General features: G+C 40.0%; 2 protein-coding genes across 10 annotated transcripts in view; one reads left to right on the top strand and one right to left on the bottom strand.

Moving 5' to 3' along the window:
- Positions 1 to 12,163, bottom strand: part of TANGO2 (transport and golgi organization 2 homolog) — a 28,973-nt gene extending 16,810 nt beyond the window's left edge. The window contains exons 1-2 of one of the 2 annotated variants that reach the window (XM_032127823.1): positions 11,892 to 12,163; positions 3,548 to 3,669 (exon numbers count right to left, since the gene is read on the bottom strand). In XM_032127823.1, coding sequence (XP_031983714.1) covers positions 3,548 to 3,603 — 56 coding nt within the window. In that variant the 5' untranslated portion in view covers positions 3,604 to 3,669; positions 11,892 to 12,163. Of the gene's footprint in view, positions 1 to 3,547; positions 3,670 to 8,924; positions 8,991 to 11,891 lie in introns of those variants that run through there. The other variant, XM_032127824.1, reaches the window with a different exon arrangement.
- An 866-nt stretch (positions 12,164 to 13,029) lies between these two features.
- Positions 13,030 to 21,463, top strand: part of ARVCF (ARVCF delta catenin family member) — a 258,278-nt gene continuing 249,844 nt past the window's right edge. For 4 of the 8 annotated variants that reach the window (XM_032127688.1, XM_032127687.1, XM_032127690.1 and 1 more), the window contains exon 1: positions 13,031 to 13,241. The gene's annotated coding sequence lies outside the window, so the exon portion shown is untranslated. Of the gene's footprint in view, positions 13,242 to 21,463 lie in introns of all 8 variants that reach the window. The other 4 variants (XM_032127694.1, XM_032127693.1, XM_032127686.1 and 1 more) reach the window with 3 other exon arrangements.

Genomic DNA, 21,463 nt, shown 5'->3' with positions numbered 1-21,463 from the left:
AGGTGACTGCAGAAAGCCCTGCACAGCTCGAGCACAGCTCCCAAAGTCCTGCTCATCAGTACCCACAACATGATTTGCCTTTATTCCAATTGTGAGACAGTGAACGCTCTCCTTTCTCTCCAGCTATGTTGCTTAATTTAATTTTAATGAAATGCCATCTTTCAAAAGCCTGCAGATTTTCTTAACCAGTTTTCCATAACCTCAGTATCTTCTTCACTGTCAGTTTCTCCTACCAGCTGCATCTCAATTACATCTGCACAGCAGAAGACAAGTTTGCTACTGGAAACTGAAGACAGACCATACAATTTTAATTCTAATTTCTAGCCACAACACACAAGAATCAATCCCAATGACATCTCATTACTTTGTTCAGCATTCAGATGTACTGACATTTTCTGCACATTTCTGAACTTTCATGCAAATTCATCTCTTCCCTAATACACTGTTTTAAAAGAGGATTGTGAGGTGCAAGTTGCACATTAGAAAAATACTACAGAAAAAGAATCATTATCAACCATAGAGGAACTAGAAAAACCTGACACTTCAATGGCATCCTTTCTGTAAGGTAAGGTGCTTAGCATTTTGTCCAACAAAGATAACATCTGTTGGAAAGCAAACTACATGTACATTTTTATCTTTCCAATGCAAATATAATATTGTTCCTTTCAAACTTACGTAATTTTGCTTTTTCTAGCTGATTCTAGTCTTTGAGCTATAGGCTTTCTGCTGGTTTACCCAATTTCTGTCTTATTTCAACACACTCCATTAACAGGATGCAGCCTCCTTTCACAGATTTTTATTTAAATGAATATCTCCACTGTTAAAAAATAGTTTGCCTGAAGTGCATTTCTCATCCCCTGAAGCTTCAATTATATTTTGCCTTCAATAATTCTTGACATGAAACTGTGGTTTGTTTATAGTATCTAAATACTAAAAATAAGCTAAGTCTTTCTTGTGTGATTGAATATTCCCATCTCAAGTTTAACGCAGACTCCTAAATTTAGCACAAGGCTAGTATACAAGAGCATAATAATAAAAACATCTTTATTTTGTCTTTTATGAAACATAATTATACTGAAAAGGAGCAATATTAAGTGACCCTCATCTTCTAATAAATTGCAAAAAGCCTATTCAGCTATTTTTATAGCTGAAATAATTCAACTGTATTAGGATTTACGTATTAAGATTTATTTTAATATCGAAATGAAAACATGAGAAATCATTCCATTAAAGCAATTTCCTACAATGCAATTCAGCTCCAGAAAAGAGCCTGTGATTATAGCTTTGAAGCTTGAAACATTTATTTATTTTTAAGATGCACACAGTACTATTCAGAAAGATGTAAAGGCAGCATATTACCTCTGACAATAATAATGAACTACAGTAAAGTGCTTGTTACACTGCACTAAACTTTACCACAGATAGGCCCCGAGAGACAAAACAGAACAAGTTGCAAAGGTACAGGCAGATGGATTTGTTAGTGTGTCACAAGGGTGAGCTCTTTGCTTAATTAAGTGCTCAAGAAAATTGGCCAATATATTGGTCTAGAAACCAGAGTCTACCTGGATGGAAAATTCTCCTAAGTGTTAGAGAGGACATGTTTTAGCATGGCCATTTTCTTCTAGCCAGTAAACTCAGTCAATGAAAAGCTGTTTGTCTTTTCAACTTCTAATGCTCATTACAAACACTTTCTTTTAGTTAGAGATGCAAAACAGTAAGGAAAGTTTAATTGCCTGCTTCCTGATGGACAGAGAAATAAATTAGTATGTCTGCAGGTACAGGAATCCCCTTTTGGTTGGGAAAACTGTTCCAAGACCTCATCATGAAATAAACAGAGCTACAGCACAGAGATGCTCAGACAGTCAAGAAAAATTACCCTTAGCAAGGACTAGTAGGGAGACGCCTAACTTGGCCTAATGGCTATAATAGTGCTTGGAATCAGGAGGGCCGGGGACCACTCCCAACTGATACTCACACCTATGTCCTTCAGAAACCTGAGGCAAAGGTGAAAAAAACATAGGAACAATTTAAAAAGAAAGAACTTCAACATTCTCCTGAATAAAGAAAAGCAAAAAGACTTAGTTATGGAGTGTTAAGAAAAAAAAAATAACTAAAGTTATGTATCTGATGTTAAAATCTGACACCAGTAACACCATGGCCTGGCATTTATCACCCAAACAGATGGTTCAGAGTGATTTATCTCAGAGGTCTATATAGAGCAAGGCACTGCTTCACAAAAGATAGAAAGTTAGATACAATTAAATACTCCTGAATTTGGGCCAAACATCTCAAAAGTGTTGTCCTATTCTGACACTGCCAGCAAGTTGTTTTCTGATATAAATGAATAATTTCAATCTTGATGCAATTTTTCATAGCAAGCAAACTACTCTAAGTTTTACTTTCAAATATTGATCATGGCAGAAAGTTCACTTGGTGAGCAACTGCAGTTTACATCCAAAGGATTTTCCCAAGAGGCATCAAATTGATGAAACTGCCTTTCGCTAACTACCAACACAAAGAAAGTCAGACCAAATAAATGGATATATTAATTCAGCACCAGTCACATCATAAACAAAACCCCTTTTTAGGCAGGCTCCAGATGCAGAAAGGAATGCACTCTGTGGACAATTGAGGTTTCGGTTCTCATTTCCTTTCTTTCTATAGAATGGCATCTGCTTCTTAATACGAGAGGACAGGAGAACAAGTCAGTGAAAGGCACAACGATTTACTGAGCAGACTGATGGTTTCTGGATGAATACCAATACTTGTACCCTACAAAGTAATATAGAACCTATACAGTATATATAAATACAGAAAACAATGAACCTTCATAGCCTGCTTATGGCCCAAAGTGCTGGTTTTTATTACATACTCAGTGTACTCAAAGATACCGATGTTGGATATGAAATTTAAAAACTATGAGCTACAATGAAAGAGAAAACGATTACAGGATGTTTAATATTTTGGAAACTCACTGTATGACATCGATACATTCTTACAGACTTACCTAGAAGCCTGCAAGCTTATTTTTTCTTCAGTTTTTGGCTGAACATTTCATACATGACTTAGTTTACTGCCTACAGTTTTAATTGCAAGCAGACTTTGGGGAGGGGAAAGGCTAGGATACTTACTAGAAGTTCCTTGGTTGCAAACTGGAAGCCCTAAACGTATCTACCATACTGAAAGCAAGAGACAGCTACAACTGCGATGCCCACAAACAGGATTCCCCTTAGTTTAAATAATAAATTAGAAGGCAGGACTTTCAAACACTGGAGTACAACATTTAAAGGACTTACACGGCACATGACAGATCACCAGCAAAAGGTCCATGATTACAAAGCCCAAGACTTCTGACATAGTCTAAAACCAAAGGGTTGTCAAAAGGTTCCAGTAACTCCTCCAATGGGGAAAGCCATGAAGTTAAACACTACAAAAGCACAATTGAACACATAGTACTGACTTGAGTTTGTAGCTCACACACTGGCTACAAAAAGAAATTGTGTAAAATATTACAGAAGCAAGTCTGTTTTAGCTACAGCCATCTTACCTGTACGCATTTTTTGAAACTGGTCGGGGGTCAAATTTGAATAGAAGGATGCACATCGAAGAAGTGATGTTTAAGTCTTGCTTCTTCCACAAAGGCTCAATGCAAGGTCATTCTGTAATAGCCTAAAATGTAAATAAAGATTATCTATTACACTGCAAATTATAAGAAGATAACTTGCTGCTGCGCTGAAGCTTAAGGATTGCAATGTACTGAGTAATAGCTCACAGTAAAAATAAATAAATAAAATACAACTTCCAAACCAGATGAGTTTTAAAGACTGGTTTACAAACCAAATTCTTACAGTATTTCTTTCAAAATTATGCCTGGCTAGTTCAGATTTTAGGGAAAAAACCTGCATCAGGAAAATACTGACAAAGTCTACAGTGCTAGCAATACATGAAAAAAAAGACTGTTACGCAATTTCTGCTCATTACCAATGAAGTACTTTTACTTTTTTCGCTTTCTTAAGTAAAGCAAAATGCTTATGTTAGAATAAAGGAGAAAATAAGACTCAAACTGTTGCAGAAGCCAGAAAAAGCCTTGTTAAAGACACTCACAGACCTGCAAATAAAGTATAATTTAGACCAAGCTATTGTCAAAGTCCAGGAGAAATTATTATTGTTTAGCATCGGGTAAAAGATCAGGTACAAATAGAAATACACTGGACATTTTGTGTCCAGAGTTTACATTTTGATGAGGAGTTTCCAGCACCTGTGCTGTATTTAAAATTCTGGCCATGCAGATGGGATGACAAATGTGCTTTCCATTTCAAACCAACAAAACAGCTTTCAAATAGTTTGTGTTGTCCAATTAACATTTTTCTGGTAATAAAACTGCAGTTTGATCTTTACTTTTTGTGGCTGCTCAAACAATTATCGGAATGCTACCACCCAATGACACACAACCATTTTTTACTGCTACTGAGAGCTTTTGCCATGAAAGGGCTTTCAAGGTAAGTCAAGGGGAGGGGGAGACAGAATTCAACACCCAACTGTAAGGCCATCTGAGCAACTCAATGACTGAAAAAACTTCTGTACAAAAAGTAGGATTTTTAACCATACTTTCAAGATCTGTAGAAAGTGTCTCTGTTGCTCTTTAGTTTCTACATAATTTGTCATAAGAGATATCAGGAAATGGATCATCTTGACTACATTTCATGTTACCAGAAACAGAGCTGCAAGTGCAGCATTTGTACAGATCGCTTTTTTTAATTAACAGCTTGCCCATAGCTGTTGGCTCCTGTTAAGTCACAGTTCAGCACTAAAACCAGCCTGCTGTTGTTGTCATGGCACAAGTTCAGTCTTGCAATCCAGTACCCTGCAAAGAGACTCTTCTGCTGCAGGACATGAACTAACTCAGAAAGAGGTGCAACACTCCTGACATGCTTGACAAGAAAATTAGTGCACAGGAGCACGTGTGTGTGTAGATACATAAATATACCTGAAAGTATTTTAAAATCTGTTCGCTGACAAAAAGAATTTTCCTCCTGAGTTGACTCATAATCTATGAGCCAAGAGCAATAGCAGAGCTATCCCAACTATTTTGTGTTTAACAGGTTGCACAATAAGGCACTGAGAAAACTGAATTAAATCACACTGTTGGCTTTCTTTGCCACTAACAAGTCAATCCCAAGACAACTGCCTTAGAAATACTTCATAAAATTAAGACGCAGTCTTGAATTTTGGATAACTGATTTATGAACCAGGTGTTTAAAAAGACCCATAGCCAGCTTTATGGAGAAAATCTAACCAGTTTTGAGAAGGTGATATGCATCTTCTCAGCTCCTATTGCTGAATTTTCAGTAGACTGCAATCATACTGGACTTGAACTACCAGTACTGGAAGACGTGGATCTTTTACACACAGACTATTTCAGAAACAACACTCATAGCTCCAAAGAGATCACCTTCTAATCTATGGTTCTAGAGGTTCCCATCTACAGCACTACCATGAGTATCGTAGGGAATCCTTAATGGGCAAAGTGCCAAGAAGCTCACTTGGCGAAACCAAAGATACAAAATACAATTTTAATGACAACTATCACGGAGTACTCTTGCTGACTATGAAGATATGGCTCCTAGTATTCATTAGGTGCCCTGCCAGATAATCAAATGAATTACTTGATAAAAAGCTGTTTGCAATTAATCACTTATAAGACCACTATTTTAATAAAGAAGTTTCAGGCTCCAGCAGCTGATTTACTCAGTTCCCTTCAAATAATTAAGTTGGTCCAGCTGTTCATGCAAAGTTACTGGCCAGCATAAAGATTACACAAAAACTGCCAGTCAGAAAACAGCTGCAAAATAAGTTTGCAACACTCATCACAATTATCTAGGAGGACAAATATTTTGAACACTTCGGTACCTTTCTAGAATCCACATTAATTATTATTAGGTACTACTGCTTTGACAGAACTATCTTTTTGTCACCCCAGCAACCCTGCTTGATGTTATTACAGTTCATTAAGTTACATTTATGCTTTTATTAACCCCAAATATCAAACCAGCGTATTTTATCTTGGGCTCCACCTGCCGGTCTTGAGACAAGTGTAAGTGTTTATAGGTCCTATATAAACAGTCCAACTTCTTCTTTTTTTTTTTTTTTTTTTTTTTTTTTTTTTTTTTTTTTTTTTTTGACAGAAGTGTTTAAGCCAGATAAAACAGAGCTACCCCTTAAAATAGCAGCAACACTTAACTGGCAAAGGAGGCAAGCAAGGTATTTTGGTACCTTCTTTGACCAAAGATGACACTGCACTTGCAACACATGTTGTGGATACTACCATTAAATTCTTAAATACTGTAAGTCAGACTCAAATTTGGATATTCTGAAATCTACAATGATTAACAAAACACTAAGAGGGAAAAAAAGCCTGAAGAGAGGCTGTCATAGATATGGTAAGTACATAAACATTCAATCAAAAAGTCTTCATGCAGGTGCCATTTTCTTGAGCTCATACTCACATAAAAGCTGGTGCTGCAACTGTGGGGATGAGATGAGCACATTGCACAGAGCTGGAGCTGCAAAGCAGATGTGCTCAACTCAGCCTCCTCCTCACTCAGCTGAGACCCCATAGACCAAGGAGAGGAGAAGGTGAAAAAGATTAGGCCAGCAGTGACTTCCACTTGCAACTCGATCCTACAGCAAGTCCAAAGCTAGATCAAAAGCTGATTTTCGAGCTCCATTTCTGCAGGAAATGTGTCTTCAGAAGCATCCTTAGAGATGCAGGAGGTGCTGTAGTTTAAAGCGATCAAATAGAAAAGGCTAAGTGGTGGTACAACACTTGCTTTCTGATTTTCTTTTTGAAGACAATGCAAGCCAGAATATATACACTATGCAACGTGGCAAGGTCTGCTGGAAGGAGGGAGAAATCCTCTGTTCTGGGTTGGAGACAGTGAAGACTTACTGCTGTCTGGATAATGAGCTTTTCTAAATTTTAGTTTGCTTGTTCCTAGTCAATAAGACAACAGTTACCAAGGATGACATGATAGCAACAATCTCCTATTTCTGTAATGTTTCTAGTTTGCTGTCCAACTTATGCCTAATACACACAAACCAGCTTGACAAGAACCACAAACATCCTGTAATTAAGTGTTCCGCTCCAAATGGCACCACTAATTTGGAAATGACATTAAAGTAACTAAAATTCTTGTTCTGTGCTACAGTACTCTGTTAGACAGCACAGTGTGTTGTTTTGCTCATTTGAAGGCTCTGTTAAAAGCATGAGTGGATACATGCCAGCATAAGGTAGCATTGAGAGGGACTTTCAAGAGACCCAAACATGATAGATTGTGTATGTTCTTTTCATAGGGTTCTACCATCATTTGGATGATTAGAAGCAATCAGTTCACAATTTGGCATAAAACTATTTTACCCTTAAGAATTCCCAGTAGCAGTAGCATTTGAAAAATGAAGCCATTTGTTATGTATTTTGTATTCACAAATGAAGCATCATAAATAACATCTGTCAGTTACCACAGTGATCTCAATTGCTTCTCAACTGATCCAAAACTATTGTTTAGGTGCAGTCTAAAACACAGCTAAAAAATCATTATTCACTAGAATCTGCTAGTTTTATGTACTACAACAATAACTCGTGGTCAGCAGAGTGCAAAACTATTTTACTGTCTCTTTTGAGTATGTCCAAATGAAACTGAGCCCTACAGTCCTCAAATGCCCATAGAAGGGCCATAAAATTGGATGCATTTTCTTGCACTACTGAAATAAGTGTTTTTTAAATAGAGAACTTTAAAATCATCAAGAGATGCTTGATTAGTTCTTAAAAGTAATCTATTTTTTTTTTCCCCGCAGAGAAAAGTGTCTCATGGCTGCATTTTTAAAGCATTTTACTGTTTCGTTTTTGCACTTCCCTTGCGTAACACATGCTTCACTGTAGCAATACTAATAACTAAAGATGAAGCGGAATAGATGGATCTATAATTTGATGACTTCCAGGTTGCTCCCTATAAAGAGCATTTGTAAGCAACCTAGGCTTTATAACCCTACCAAGGTGAAGAATAAGTCTTCACTGCAAGAGACAGCAATGCAAAGTACAACACTTATGAAACACAGAAAATAACATATAAGGTGAACGGCACTCCCAAGTTTAATGTGCTAATTTTATTTTCAGCTGCTTAATTTCTCTCCGGCATTTTACTAGATTAGGTCCACTGTACAGCTCCCATGAGGAACAAACACCAGTAAACAACCTTTCACCACACCATGTTTTAGAAACATTTACAAGGATGGAGTAAAAGAGCCTTTGCCCCAGTTTCTCAAGAACACGAGTTTCTCCTCCGCCAAGGATCTGCGGACCCAGAGCTTTTTGCTGGGCTTGCTCCTTAGGTAAAGGCTGTATTTTTAGCTTGTACAATTCTTATGTTTTCTTCAGTGAGGAACCACCAAAAGTCATTAGTAGTTTTCACTGTCTATCTGTGACTATTTCTTGACCTCAAAGGGTCACCACACATTAAAACTTAATTTAAAAATTGCTTTATTACTTTTGTACACTTAAAATTACTCCTGGACGTGACTCAAGTACCAAGAAGCCACCACCTACGCAGGAATCACAGAATGAAATGGCATCGCATAACCAAAGAAAACAGGTGTGAACTGACACCTGAAAATATCGCCAGAGGTGCTGCTGGATAAATTTAGGATAAAAACCTCAAGCAAATGGCGCTCAGGGGAAGCGCCTTCCTTGGCGGGGAGGGCCGGGGCTGTGGCGGTGGCCAGGAAGGGCACACACAGCCCCCCGAGCCAGAAGCCCGTCAGCTCCCGGCTGCTGGTGACAGCTGAGGCGCCCCCGGGCTCTTTCCGAGCCCGCCCTGCAGGCACGGGGACCCCCGGCCCCTCACTCCCTCTCCGCCTCCCTCACTCACCCACGGCCGCCGCACCGCGCGTCCCCCGCGCCGCTTCCGGAGCGCGGCCGGGCCGCAGCAGCGCCGCCCCTCCGGGGGCCGGGCCCGGCTCCTCCTCCTGCCGGCGCTGCCGGCACCGACACCTTCCCCTGCGCCCTTGGCCCGGGGCTGTGTCCCGCGGGCCCGGCACTGCCGCGGGGTGTGTGTGAGGGGTCGGTGCGACACCGCCCGGCATCCCCCAGCGCATTGGGGGAGTCATCTCATAGTGCATGAGCTGCTTCTTGGCTGCCTCAGCCTACAGCCAGCATATCTGGTTTCAAGCTGAGACGGGAAATTCGGGTATTAGAAAATTTTTTTCCACTGTTAGGGGTGGTCAGGCATTGGAACAGATTGCCCAGGGATGTAGCAGTGTCGCCGTCCCTGGAGGTGTTTAAGATCTGGTAATGTGGTCTAGTGGTTTATACAGGTTACAGTGGTAGTGCCAGGTTGGACTTCATGATCTTAAAGGTCTCTTCTAACCTTGCTGATTCTATGATTCTATGAAGGTGTGAAATAACATTAAATGCCTGATCTGAGCACCACAGCGCTCATACCTCTGAGGACGGATACACCCAGGACTGGGCTGTTGACAATCTTAGTGGGTTTGGATGTAGCTCCTGACCCTTCAGAACAAGGCCCCTGTTGTTGGGATGCTGTTCCCCTGACTACGTTCACCAGAGACTCTGCTTCCAGGAATGCCCCAAAGTCACGGAGCCCTGAGCTTGCAATGGGATGAATTCCAGCCAGGACAGCTTTCCTGAGGATTGAGGAAAACACAAGTGACAATGTCAAATTTGCTTTCAGTTATTAGCACAGCATGATCAGAACTGATAATCAAACATTTAGTAATGTTGATCTTCAGATTTAGGTTGGGATTGGATATGTGTCACCTTTTGGTCCTACTGAAATATTAATATTTCATTTTTCAAACAAAATCTCGAACTTATTTTTCTGACTTTTTTTTAAATGGGTAACAATAAAGGGTTTCAGTGGAGCCTGTAAATTACAAAATGTTTTATGGTGAAGCCTGTAAGGAAACACCATAAAAGCCTGGAGTGCTCTTTCAGGTTTTAACACTGATAAACACAATACACACAAGATGTGAAACAGTAATTAAAAGAATTCCCAGGGGCATAGAGATGTGTTAGGTGGCTTGTGAGGCAAAACCTTTCATCCTGGATACAGAAAGCCTCAAGTCAATTGCCAGCTTTAGCACTGCTCTGGCATATGACATTGAGCAAGTTCATCTCAATGCTTTCCTTCTCCATCATCATCAATGGGACAATAGCATTGACCTTCACAAGGTCTCTTGAGATCTACTGATGAAAATTACTGGATGAGTGTATGATCATCATTCTTTGTACTATTGCTTCTGAAACACAACAATAGATTGCAATTATTACCTTGAGACATATAAACCTAGAATGTATTTATGCTTTCAGGTAGAGAGTTGTTATTCAAAGCAGTTACCTGATGACTAAATTGACAAATTACAAATCTCCGTTACACTGAAATTGGTAAAATGCATGCACATTAAATGTAACGTATTGTTCATTTTGGCACTCTGTTTGAGTCTCAAAGTATAGACTCATCACTGTGACCAAAGATTGTTTAGCTTCTATGCTTGATACCCATTTAAAATCTTCAGATGATAATGTGAATACCTTCAGCAGCAGTCACGTCCATGGGAAGAAGCAAGTGTCCATAGGCTTAAAACTTAAAGGTGTTTTTTACTGGTTTTGGGGTTTTTTTGCTATTTTTAATACATATGGAAATAAAGAATAAGTTCAGAATCATTTAAAAAGCCTTTTAGGAGGCTTCACAAAACCAGTCTACTGCAAGAATTTGTGAATACTGGATTTGGTGGCCATTCTGACTCTTCCTTTTATTCTCCTGTCTACCTTTTGTTCTGCCTAAAACAGCTTGGTTATTGTTGCCCCTTCTAGACCCTGTCCTAGGGGATCAGTGTATAGCTCCCATTGTTTGCCAAACTTGAATAGACTGATCCCAAGCAGGCTCTGATTCTGTATCCATTTCAAGAGAGTGGTACTGTCAGGGCAGAACTTCTATTGGAGAAAGCTAAAATACAAGCAGAAGCTTAATGAAAGGCTTGTAGAATTGTCCTGAGTTAGTTTCAAAAACTAAAAGAGAAATAGTCCTGATATTTGTTTAAAGTGCTTTTTCTTCAAGTGCTGGAATGCACATTATTTGGAATGCATAAAGCACACCTTAGATGGATTAAGTATCTTTTCCCTGAGAGGTCTCAAAAAGCAGCTGTAAAGAGGAGACATCAGAGACCCTGACAGTTTTCTAGAGATGAGTTCTTGCTCTGATTCAGTTTGGTATCTCGATCAATTGTCTAGATAATGCAAGATACTAGTAAATTTTGTAGCCTAATAAATGAGCGAATAATTAATATCTGGTTACAAAATCATCTGATGTATCCAATTAAGTCATCCCAGTCCAGTAAATTGCATTTTTAATGTCATAAAATGTGAGGAAATGCATCTGGAAATAAAGAATGCAGAAATGGAGCTAGCATGGCAAAAAGTACCTCAAAAAAGAATTCAGTTGTTACTATTTCAGTGTGACCTCTCAGGGTAATACTGTGGTAAACTGGACTACTCTAACAATTAAACGTATAAATACACAATATAAAAAGGAGACAGGGGAGTGACACTGTCTTTGTCCACAGCACAGAGGCATTGGAACGATGCACCATTTCTGGCACCCACGGTTAGGGAGGGAGGAAAAACACAGGAAATTATTCAGAGGAGGAACATTAATGAAAGGGAGAGATAACAAGATATAAAATAGGGACGTAGGAAGCTCAAGCTATTTAGGTTACCAAAGACAAAGCTGAGAGGTGACGATGGCAGCGCATAGACCACTGCAAACGGCGAGAAGGTCAAGTTAGACAAATCCATGCGGATCGCGTGCCAGCATTACCTGGCTGCGCTGCACCTGACGGGCCCTCTGCCACAGCATTTCAGCCACCAGCTGGGCCCGGAACCTCCGGGCGAACAGCTGCGCAAGGCAGCGTTCCGTTCCCGAGCGGAGAAACCCTTCAACCGCGCAGCGAGGCGGGGGCGCGCACCCATCCAGGGAGGTGACAGAACGGTGCCCGCCGCTCTTGCCGAGCGCACATCGCCCGTGCTCCGCTCTCCAGCGCGGACAGCGCGGCCCCGCTCCCGTCCCGGGGCTGCGGCCGCTCCCCCGGCCGCTCCCGCCACCGCGCTGTGACGGACAGGCGTGCGGACCAATGGCGCGCGGCGGCGGGGCGGGGCCGCGCCAATGGCGCTCCGGTTGCCGGGCGCGATCGCAGCGGCGCCGCCCAATGGGAAAATTCGCGGCGCGGGAGGCGCGCGCCGGTTCGCTTGCGGCCGCAGACGCGCGGCGCGCGCGGGGGTCGGCGGCGCGGACGCGCGGCGGCGGGGCGGGCACGGCGCGCGGCCCCTCACGCCTCCCGCGCTCCTGCCCCCAGGTGCGAGTGTTGAGGAATGTGACGCCCTGCTTGGGAAAAAAAAAAAAAAGAAAAAAGAAAAAAAAGAGGAGCGGGCGGTGCCATCATGGTCTGGCCGGCGTAGTGCGGTCCCGTCGGGCCGCTCCTGTTGTTTTCCGAGTAATAGTTCGGGGAGGGCGCGCGTTTTCCAGCCGTGCCCTTGGAGCTTTTTTCTGGAGCGGCCTTGGGGCTGTCAGGAGCACCGTCAGAGGCCAAGCCGGGGTGCGGGAGCGGGGACCCGGCGGGCCCGATGGCAACCAGTCCATGTGCTCTGTAGAGAAGGGGAGTTCCCCTGTGTGTTCCAAAAACGGAGCAAAAATCACAGTAGAAAAGGTAAATGCAAGAAAAGGGTTAATGAGTATTTCCACCTCCCCCTCCTTCCTCCCCCAACCCCCCAGTTGGATAAAGATGGTCTTGGATACCCTTTGTAAATAGGAATGTGGAGGTGGGAGGGGAGAATCAGCCCGGCTCCGACTACTCGGCTGCCTCGGTGGGTGAGCAGGCGGGAGGAGCTGGTGCAGCCCGGGCGCTCTCCCGGGGAACGCGCGGGGGACGGACGGGCACTCGCGGGGCGGGCACGGCGGGAGCGGCTCCTGCGCGGGGAGCGGGAGAGGAGGACAAGGGGCTGACATGCTGCCCAGCGGCTGCCGAGCGGTCTATTGAAGAGTTGGGAGGGTTTCCCCTCTTTATTTTTTAAAATTCTTTTAAAAAACATTTTTCTTTTTTTCTACGCCGCCTCCTTGAAGCTAGTAGCAGCAAGGAAAATAAGATGAGGACGGAGAAATAAGACGGAGATGGTGAGCAGATCGCTGGGTTGAGGGGAATGAATGAGGCTGCCGGGCTATTTTCTGAGAGGTTCTTGCAGGGTGTAGTACGTTTTGGGGTGATTTTGCATCACGATTCCGGGCTAGACTTCTTTGTTTGCTGAAGGTTGCTGGTTCAGGTTTAATAGCGTTCATCACTTTATTGTGAGATGCGCAACGAGGAGTTGATGTATGCGAATGCCTGAGTTACATGCGCAAGCCACACACACAAGCAACCCCTAAACAAACCAACGTTGTAATAATCCTGCAATATGATGGGCAGCTCTTGTCATGGAGGGAAGTCATTGCTCAGGTTATTTGTGGCATGCATAGGAGATGAGTCTCTTTGTAGCAAAGACCAAACAAAACTAACCCATTTCTTCACACATGCGAAATCCATTACAGACTTAAAAGCCAGAGTTAGGGGTTATTTTTTAATTTTCGCTTTCCCTGCAGTGTTGAGGACCATGGTTAAAATCTGACGTTTGTAGAAGTTGAAAAACTCTTTGAAATGTTCATTTCTAGTGAATATGGAATAGTAAAGACTGTCTTCCGTGCTTTCTCTCTTGTTTTTTTCATGTAGGCACTTGTTTGTGTATGTGAAAGGGGGAATTCTTATAACATGCACTTTGCTTGTTACGCTGTCGTGTTGTGCCTTTAGGTAGGTCACAATGCAAAACGTGATTCATAGCTTGTTAAAAAAACCCCAAAGCAGATTTTTTTTATCAAGTGAAGACCTGTTATCATACCAATAGCTTAAACCCTAAATACAAGTTTTGCGGGGGTGGGGGGAGGAGGGGTGGAAATAACCCTGCTGATTTTTATTAATGGGAATGCTTTATGGTAAAAAATCCTGCTTCTAAATGACAGAATATTGACATTGGCTCATTGTAACTTCCTGTGGATAGAGTGCTGCAATCTGCTGAATACACTAGTCCTTTAAAGGTCCATAAATTTAGACATATTTTGTTTACAAAATTGTGCAGGACTGCATGATGCAGTAGTAAAATCTGAAATTTTAGTGATTTTAGAGATGTTGCAAGGCCCTACAAAAGAAAAAAAATGCAGCTTCATATTAAATCTGCTATGGAAAAAAAAAGATTTGTTGTAATAAAGTAGTACAGGGTATGGATGGTGACTAAAGTAACTGCAAGGGCTGGAGAGTTTGGAGTTGGTATAGAAAAAATAAGTTGTGAACTATGTTGGGGTCTTCATGTCAGGTATTTGGATGGATGGCTCTTAAATTTATTTAAGCAGCGTCTCCGTCAATTCTTGTCTGAAATATTTAAATTATATGCTCCATTAGGCAGATGGTTTTATCTTCCCATTGCTTGGCTAAAGGAATGCATTAGGAAGCCAAGGTTTGGAAGAACAATAGTTTGACTGCATAGTTTCACTGCATGGTTTATCCTTGTGTATTGTTCAGAGATCATAGATTGTATTTTTTTTGACATTGGTGATCTTTATAAAGTGGATTTTGCTTATTTTATTTTTATGCCATAGTTGCTCTCAACATAAATATCTGAATTTCAATTAATATAACCATAATTTTGACTTACTGTTTGGCTAAAATAGATGAAAAACAGTTCCCTTCTTAGAATTTAATCTATTAATTCAAAATCTCTGCAGTTGATTTCAGTCTCAGAAAGTTTTTAATATTGGAAGAACCAGTAAGAGGTACAAATAGAGGGAGTTTCCCATTTTATTGAGTTAGGACACTGTACTAGAAATCGCAAAATTCCTGCCTTGTGCTTATACTTCAAATTTTGTACAAACTGTAGTTCAGATTAGATATCTTATCCTGAAGACCATCTGTATGCATATTACAGTTATATAAAACTAAGCTTCTGTACTTGATTTTATGTAATGCAACACATTATATCTGCAGTGCTTTTGGTGGATCTTGGGTAGTGTCAGAATTGATACACTGCAAGGAAAACCTGTTAGAATTCTTGTGCTACCAGGTTTGTTGTTTGTTGCTCTTAATATTTTATTGTGTGAGTATAAATCATTGACACAAACATTTTAAACAAATGCTGTAGCAACTTAAGTGTGAGATGACATTTGGCTTGTGTCTTTCCAGTTTACCCAGAGTATGACAGTATTTTGTCAAGTGTGACGGCATCCTAATAGCCATCACAGTTACCTTCAAAGCAGTTAGGTCAAATTTTTTACTTTCTTGTCTGTCTCTACAGAATAAGGAGGGAAAGGCCAACTATAGGGTTACACCAATATGCATAGGGAAGGAATTTCACATGTGTTGCATGCAGTTACCTTATTCAGACTTCCTGTGTGTCTCCTGAAAATTAGCAATGAGATTTTTAAGATTAAAATCCACGTATTTCTAGAAAAAGTGTTCTTTCCATAATGCGAGACATTTAGAGTATACATATAATTTGACAAACACGTTTTCTTAGAGAAGGGCATCAGCGATACCATGGGTTTAAGCATTAAAATAAGAACAAGGAGATTTACAAGTATTCTCTTAAATTTCAGGTAAGATGTGGTCTACCTGTGAGCTGAAGCAAGGCAGGTAACCACCTGAGCATCTGAGAAAAGAAGCAATCGATTTAGATAACGAAGTGGGTTTTAATTGCTTCAGCTAACTTGTGTAAAACTAAGCCAACCCCAAAAAACTGCGGTGTGTGCATTTTGTTCCCTGTTTGTCCTTTTCGCTCCTACCCTTGCATCTCACATGCAGACCAAAACAAACTGTAAAGCTACTTCTGGTGCAGTCTGCTGAGGTTCTAGAGGTCTACATTTTCTCCATTAGCTTGGGTCACATTTGTTTTAAATACTATGTAAGAGAAACAGCTAGTTCTAGTGAACCGAGTTCTTTTTGTGACTGGTTTTGTGCAACGTTCTAAGAACAGACAGCTTAATTTAGTAATACCCAATCTTTTGAAAGCCTGACAGTCAACCCTCTGGCATTCACATTTTCAAGTAGCATTTGATGTGTTGTCTGTAAATGGCTAATCATTTCATAGTAAGTGGACAGCATCTATTACTCATCCTTAACTTATACAGACTGATCAAACAAAATAATATTTTGGAGTCCTGATGAGGCTCATTGATTGCCACTGTTTCAGGGTAGTCTGACATTTTGACCCACCAAAATAAATGCTTTTCTTGGAATATTGGTTAATCTTAGGGATAAAAAATGTTAGAGACACTGTAGGAATGTATATATAGGTGGCATTTTAAAATATTTTAATCTTTTGCAGAGAATGCAATTTAGTTAATGAAGCTCATACCTAGTTACTCCTCATTACTACAAAGAACATACAGTTTCTTAAAGTGTTGTCGTTACTGGGAGCTTACCACTGTTGGAAGGACTGCTTCTTTCTGAAAATAATGAATCTTAACTACGGCAGCATGATACCCTTGAAGTGACTGGCTTTATTGATTTTTTTTTTTTTTTTAACTGGTTACTTTATCAAAATCTGTAAAAATTGACACTGCACTTATATGTATTTTGCTTTGTAGTTACATGATTTTTGTCCCACCTAGATAAACATCTCTTTGAAGGGTATCTTGGTCTGATTCTGCAAGTCTTAATCCTCTATGATCAGCTGATGTTAATCACCATGAGATAAGTTGAGTGATTTTTGACTATGGTCAAATATATATGTCATATATTTTGACTATTTAGAAAGAGTAAAATTGTAATATTTAGATAACAGATTCCAGACTGAGTGGTCCAAGGAAGTAATTTTCATCCACCTCTTGTGTGGTGGTGATGCTGCTGCTGGCAGTGTTACAAGGTACTGAGATCCATTGAGAACATATGGGCAGGGTTGTGCCTCTCTGTCTCACTCTCCAGTTTATATTGGACTGGGAAGACCTTTCTGTTCCTGAGCTACATGCAGTATGCTTCATCTCTTCAGATATGATGGCTTTCTTAGGCAATTTGGGATATTTGTTCCATAAGGTCCTTGACTGGGTTGTCAAAATCTTCTGTGCATGCTTCAGTTGGTGTTATTTATAGTTATGCTTTTTCTGCATCTTGGAGCACAAGCATTTTGTTTCAGAAGCTGCGACAGGGTTTCCATGAGATACTGTGCAGATATACACCAGTGCACCACTAATCTATTAGCTTCTGATTTGTAGGTCAGGGAGGAATTGAGATTTTGCTATCTAAGCAGTATCACCTCTTTGCTGCTTCAGTGCTTACATGACATCTCAAGTTGGCTGAAGATTAAAAGGACACTGTCAAGGTATCTTTTGCAATTTCATTTTTATTATTTACTTTGTTTGCCTTGTTATTGCTGTCATAAGCCATTGGAAACTTGAGGTCTAGTGCCGTAGCAGCAGGCCTTTGTCCTCCAGAACAGGTACTGTTTAGCTGCTTGTGGTTTATTTAAGAGTTGTGAAGCACTTACTGTCTTCTGAAATGCATTACTGAAGAATTACAGCTTAAACATTGCAAGCAAGTGAGAGGGAAGAAGTGAGTAAATCAGTTTGGGGTAAGTCCTGAGATTTTGTCATTATGGTAAACTCAGAATATTTATTATTTTCCTAATTTCTTTCAGGACCTAGTAGTTTGGAGTGTAGCATTAGCCATCAGTGCTTCCTTTGCACGGTTTTCTGTGAGAGTGGGCTTTTGTTATCAATTGTTATAAATTCCAGGGGATTGATAACAAGACCTGCATTCTAATTGGATATAGTTGGAATTACCTGATGAAGTAATCTGTATAAGAATTCTTACAGGTGCAGTGGTATTGACCAATTGAGTTGCTGGGCATATCTTTACAGGATCTGGGCTTTGTGTATCACAAATGCCTTTTTTCTGTTCTAAGCTTAGTTATCTTCCCCTCCTGTTTCTGCTCTCATAAAAGGAATGATCATGGGGGTTTTTTGTACAGAAAAATGTTGCCCTAACTTGTTCCTGTATGAAAAAGTCTTCCCTTAACTGATCAACATTCATTGCAGTGTAAAGTTAGGGAAACTAGAGCTACTGTTTCCAGTAATTTAACTGCCTCTTCTTCATCTGCTCTGGTGGTGGAAGTCATACCTATGAGTTGGAATACCTCTGTGGAACCTTCTCATTACAGTAAATGTTCTCTGTTTAATTTAGGTTATGTAGTGATAAAATTTTAAGTAACTGCTATTCAGAACAGTGACAGAAGTGATGGCACAGACTTTTTTTACTGCATTATCCTGTTGGTAAGAAACTGTATTGCAATGTTTCACTATCAACAGTGTCCATGGCTACTGGATTCACAGCTTGATGAGAGCTGAACGTATATAATGATATTGGATAATCTCATTTTTGCAGGTTTTAAATGGGAAAATTATAATCTTTTTAACAGTATGCAGAGTAGCAAAGCTTGCAGAGATTGCCCAGAGGAAGGAAAATTGCAGTGACTTAATACATGGTTTATAAAGTGCAGGCTGTCTTGGGGAAGGAGAATCTGAGATGTGACAGTTAAGTTGGGGTAGCTACGGTAACTTCAGGCATGTCAATTAGAGGCCTGATTTAGAAAGGGCAGCCACTTCTGCATGTGGATTAAAACAGTGGATACAGACTTCTCTGGAGGCTGATCCAGTCTGTGATGTTGAATCAAGTCTTCTAACTGGCACTTTGTGAGCATCTCTCTACTGAGTAGCAAATACAGGTGTTTTATGGAGACTAGCTTCCAAAATTAGGAATTTAAAAAACTGAAATAATCTAACATTCCTTCTACAATTCTTAATCTGATGCAAAGAATCTTCAGTCATGTTCATCAGTAAAATGTCAGTAACCACTCAAAAAACTTTGATTCAGTTTCGCATAACAGAACATGTATTCTAATGGTCCCAAGGTATTGAAAACTGTTATTGTATGCAGGATCCATAAATTTAGAAGTTTTCCTGAATGTTTAAGGCACACACTCTTTTGCCTGAATAAGTATCACATTTGACTTTATTTTATCAATGTAATGTCAAGTGAAGTCTCAAACATGAACCTTAACTTAAACTGGCAGTGTTTTGCTTCTTTGCACCACGGGCTGGGTCATGCCATGCTGGTATAACTTCTCCTCATATTTTTAGACTGGTTCTTTTTTAATTCAGTATGACAATACAAGTAGTGAGTTATTGATGGCAGCTAAAGTGAGACCATTATGACTGTAATCAATAACACACCTGCATAGAATAACAACTACTACCGGGGACATATTTTGTATTGATTCAGAAATTTATGCTGTCTCCACTACACCCAGTCTGCTACTTCCATAATTTATGTAATAAAATCTCTACCTTAGAGAAGCTGTTACTAAGTTAAATACCAAGAAATGATGACATATCAAGATGTAAATTACATATTGAAGATTTTACTACAAGCAGAAACATCACTTTCTAAATTCCTGTGGGTTCTGATTCAGGACCAAGGCACTTCCTTACGGCAGGCTGAAAGATAATGGAAGTCAAAACCTGTGTTCCCTCTCCTGAGGCAGTATTTTAGAGGTGGAGGGTAAGGCGCTGTTTTTAATGTGGTGTGACGATGGAAGATTATCGAATTGTACAATCCATAAGTTTGAAACCTCTGTAGGTTACCACATTTTTTTTCCTATGTTTCATTGTGGTATGTTCTTGCAGGTGATAAACAGCCTTCAGCTTTTACAAACTACTTACTATGCTGATGGTGGGGTTTCTGAATCCCAACCCATGCTCGTCTATCTAGTCAAGGAAACAAATGCCTCATTTCATTTATGATGCCACAAACCACTTTCTGCTGTTTGAGAAGCAGTATGATAACTCCAATTTTTAGGAACTTTAGTATTTAAGGTACTGAAGAACTCATGTTAAACAGAACTGAAGCTTGCTACATACATATAAAAGGAACATGAAAGATTCTTGGTGATATAAATTAATTGATACCTTGGCTGAGAGGTGTCTGTTAGGAATTTAGGCCCAAATTCTTAAAGTGATTTAGGCACCTAGTGCCTGTTAATTTCCATTATATTTCTTTCCAATATTGTCACTGAAACCAAGGGTTTAGCTTTAGGAATCCTTTTAAAAGCTTAGATCACAGGTTTATAAACTTCCTTGACTTGTTTCTTTCAGGTTTGTGTGATTGTTACAGCTTTTTTTTTTCAAATAAAGATGGATTAACTTGGTAAGATGTATTGACAGGTATATTTAAATTATTGCAACTATTTAAAAAATGCAGTTGTAGATCAGTTTAAGATAAAACATCAGTCACCACAGACTTAATGTAAAGAAGCTCTGAGCATAAAACTTGATTTTTGATGTCAGCATATATGACTATTTATATACATTTGGATTTGAAAGACACAGTCATTCAAGAAACACAAGAATTCTATGGCCTTTCTCACCATGCTTGTTTAAAACTGCGCAGTTTCGAAGGCATTTAGTACATTCCCAAAACCTGAGAAAAGAATTGAGAGGTACATACAACTGCAGAGAGTTTCAAAATACAGAGTTTCCATTTACACTGTAGTAAACTGTAATTAGGTCCAATCTCCAGTGGAGATTGTATAATTCAGAGAATATTGAACATCCCCACTTGCTTCAGGCTGTCTAGTGGACTATATTGCCCACAATTAAACAGATGAATGCACAAATAAGGATAGGCATCCTTCCATCCAGTTCTAGCTATATTTAGCAAATTCTTCTCATTTCCCTCTCTGTAGGAGGGTGATGTTGGTAATCTTAACATTGGCCAAGAGAACTGTCAGTGTCTTAAACTCTGCCCTACAAGGTGTTTTACTTTCCCATATTGTTTTCACCTTGTGTTTGCTCCCTTTCTTTTGGATTAACCGTTTCTATGTCCTAAATGAAAAATTTGCTTTGCATTGACCATCTGAATGTAGAAAGAAGTAGAAGGTCATTCTCTGTGGCACAAGGGATTAGGAAGATATTGAAAGTTTCACAAGTTCAGTGTTCTGAAGTTTATTAAAGATACAACAAAGGCTGGGGAGCAATGCAAAGAAAACTCCTTTTTATGGAAACCGAAGGTGTAGATGGTGTAATTTTTTACGTTATTTTATGTGTCACTGTTTCAAGAACTACCATGACTCCTGTTAAAATGCAGTAGCCTATGTTGTATTACATTTAGGAAACACAGAATTGGGCTAAGAGAAATCCTATAATTGGCAGTAGACATTTTAAGCATAAATAAGACTATGGATTGGCTTATTATAGGTTTTATTTTTTTGTACTGCAGGCTTACTACCTGTGCAGTAATGAGTAAATACTGCTCTGTTTTGAAG

This window comes from Corvus moneduloides, chromosome 18 (genome assembly GCF_009650955.1).
Source record: "Corvus moneduloides isolate bCorMon1 chromosome 18, bCorMon1.pri, whole genome shotgun sequence".
NCBI classification, from domain to species: Eukaryota; Metazoa; Chordata; class Aves; order Passeriformes; family Corvidae; genus Corvus; species Corvus moneduloides.
This window is presented reverse-complemented; position numbering and strand designations above follow the sequence as displayed.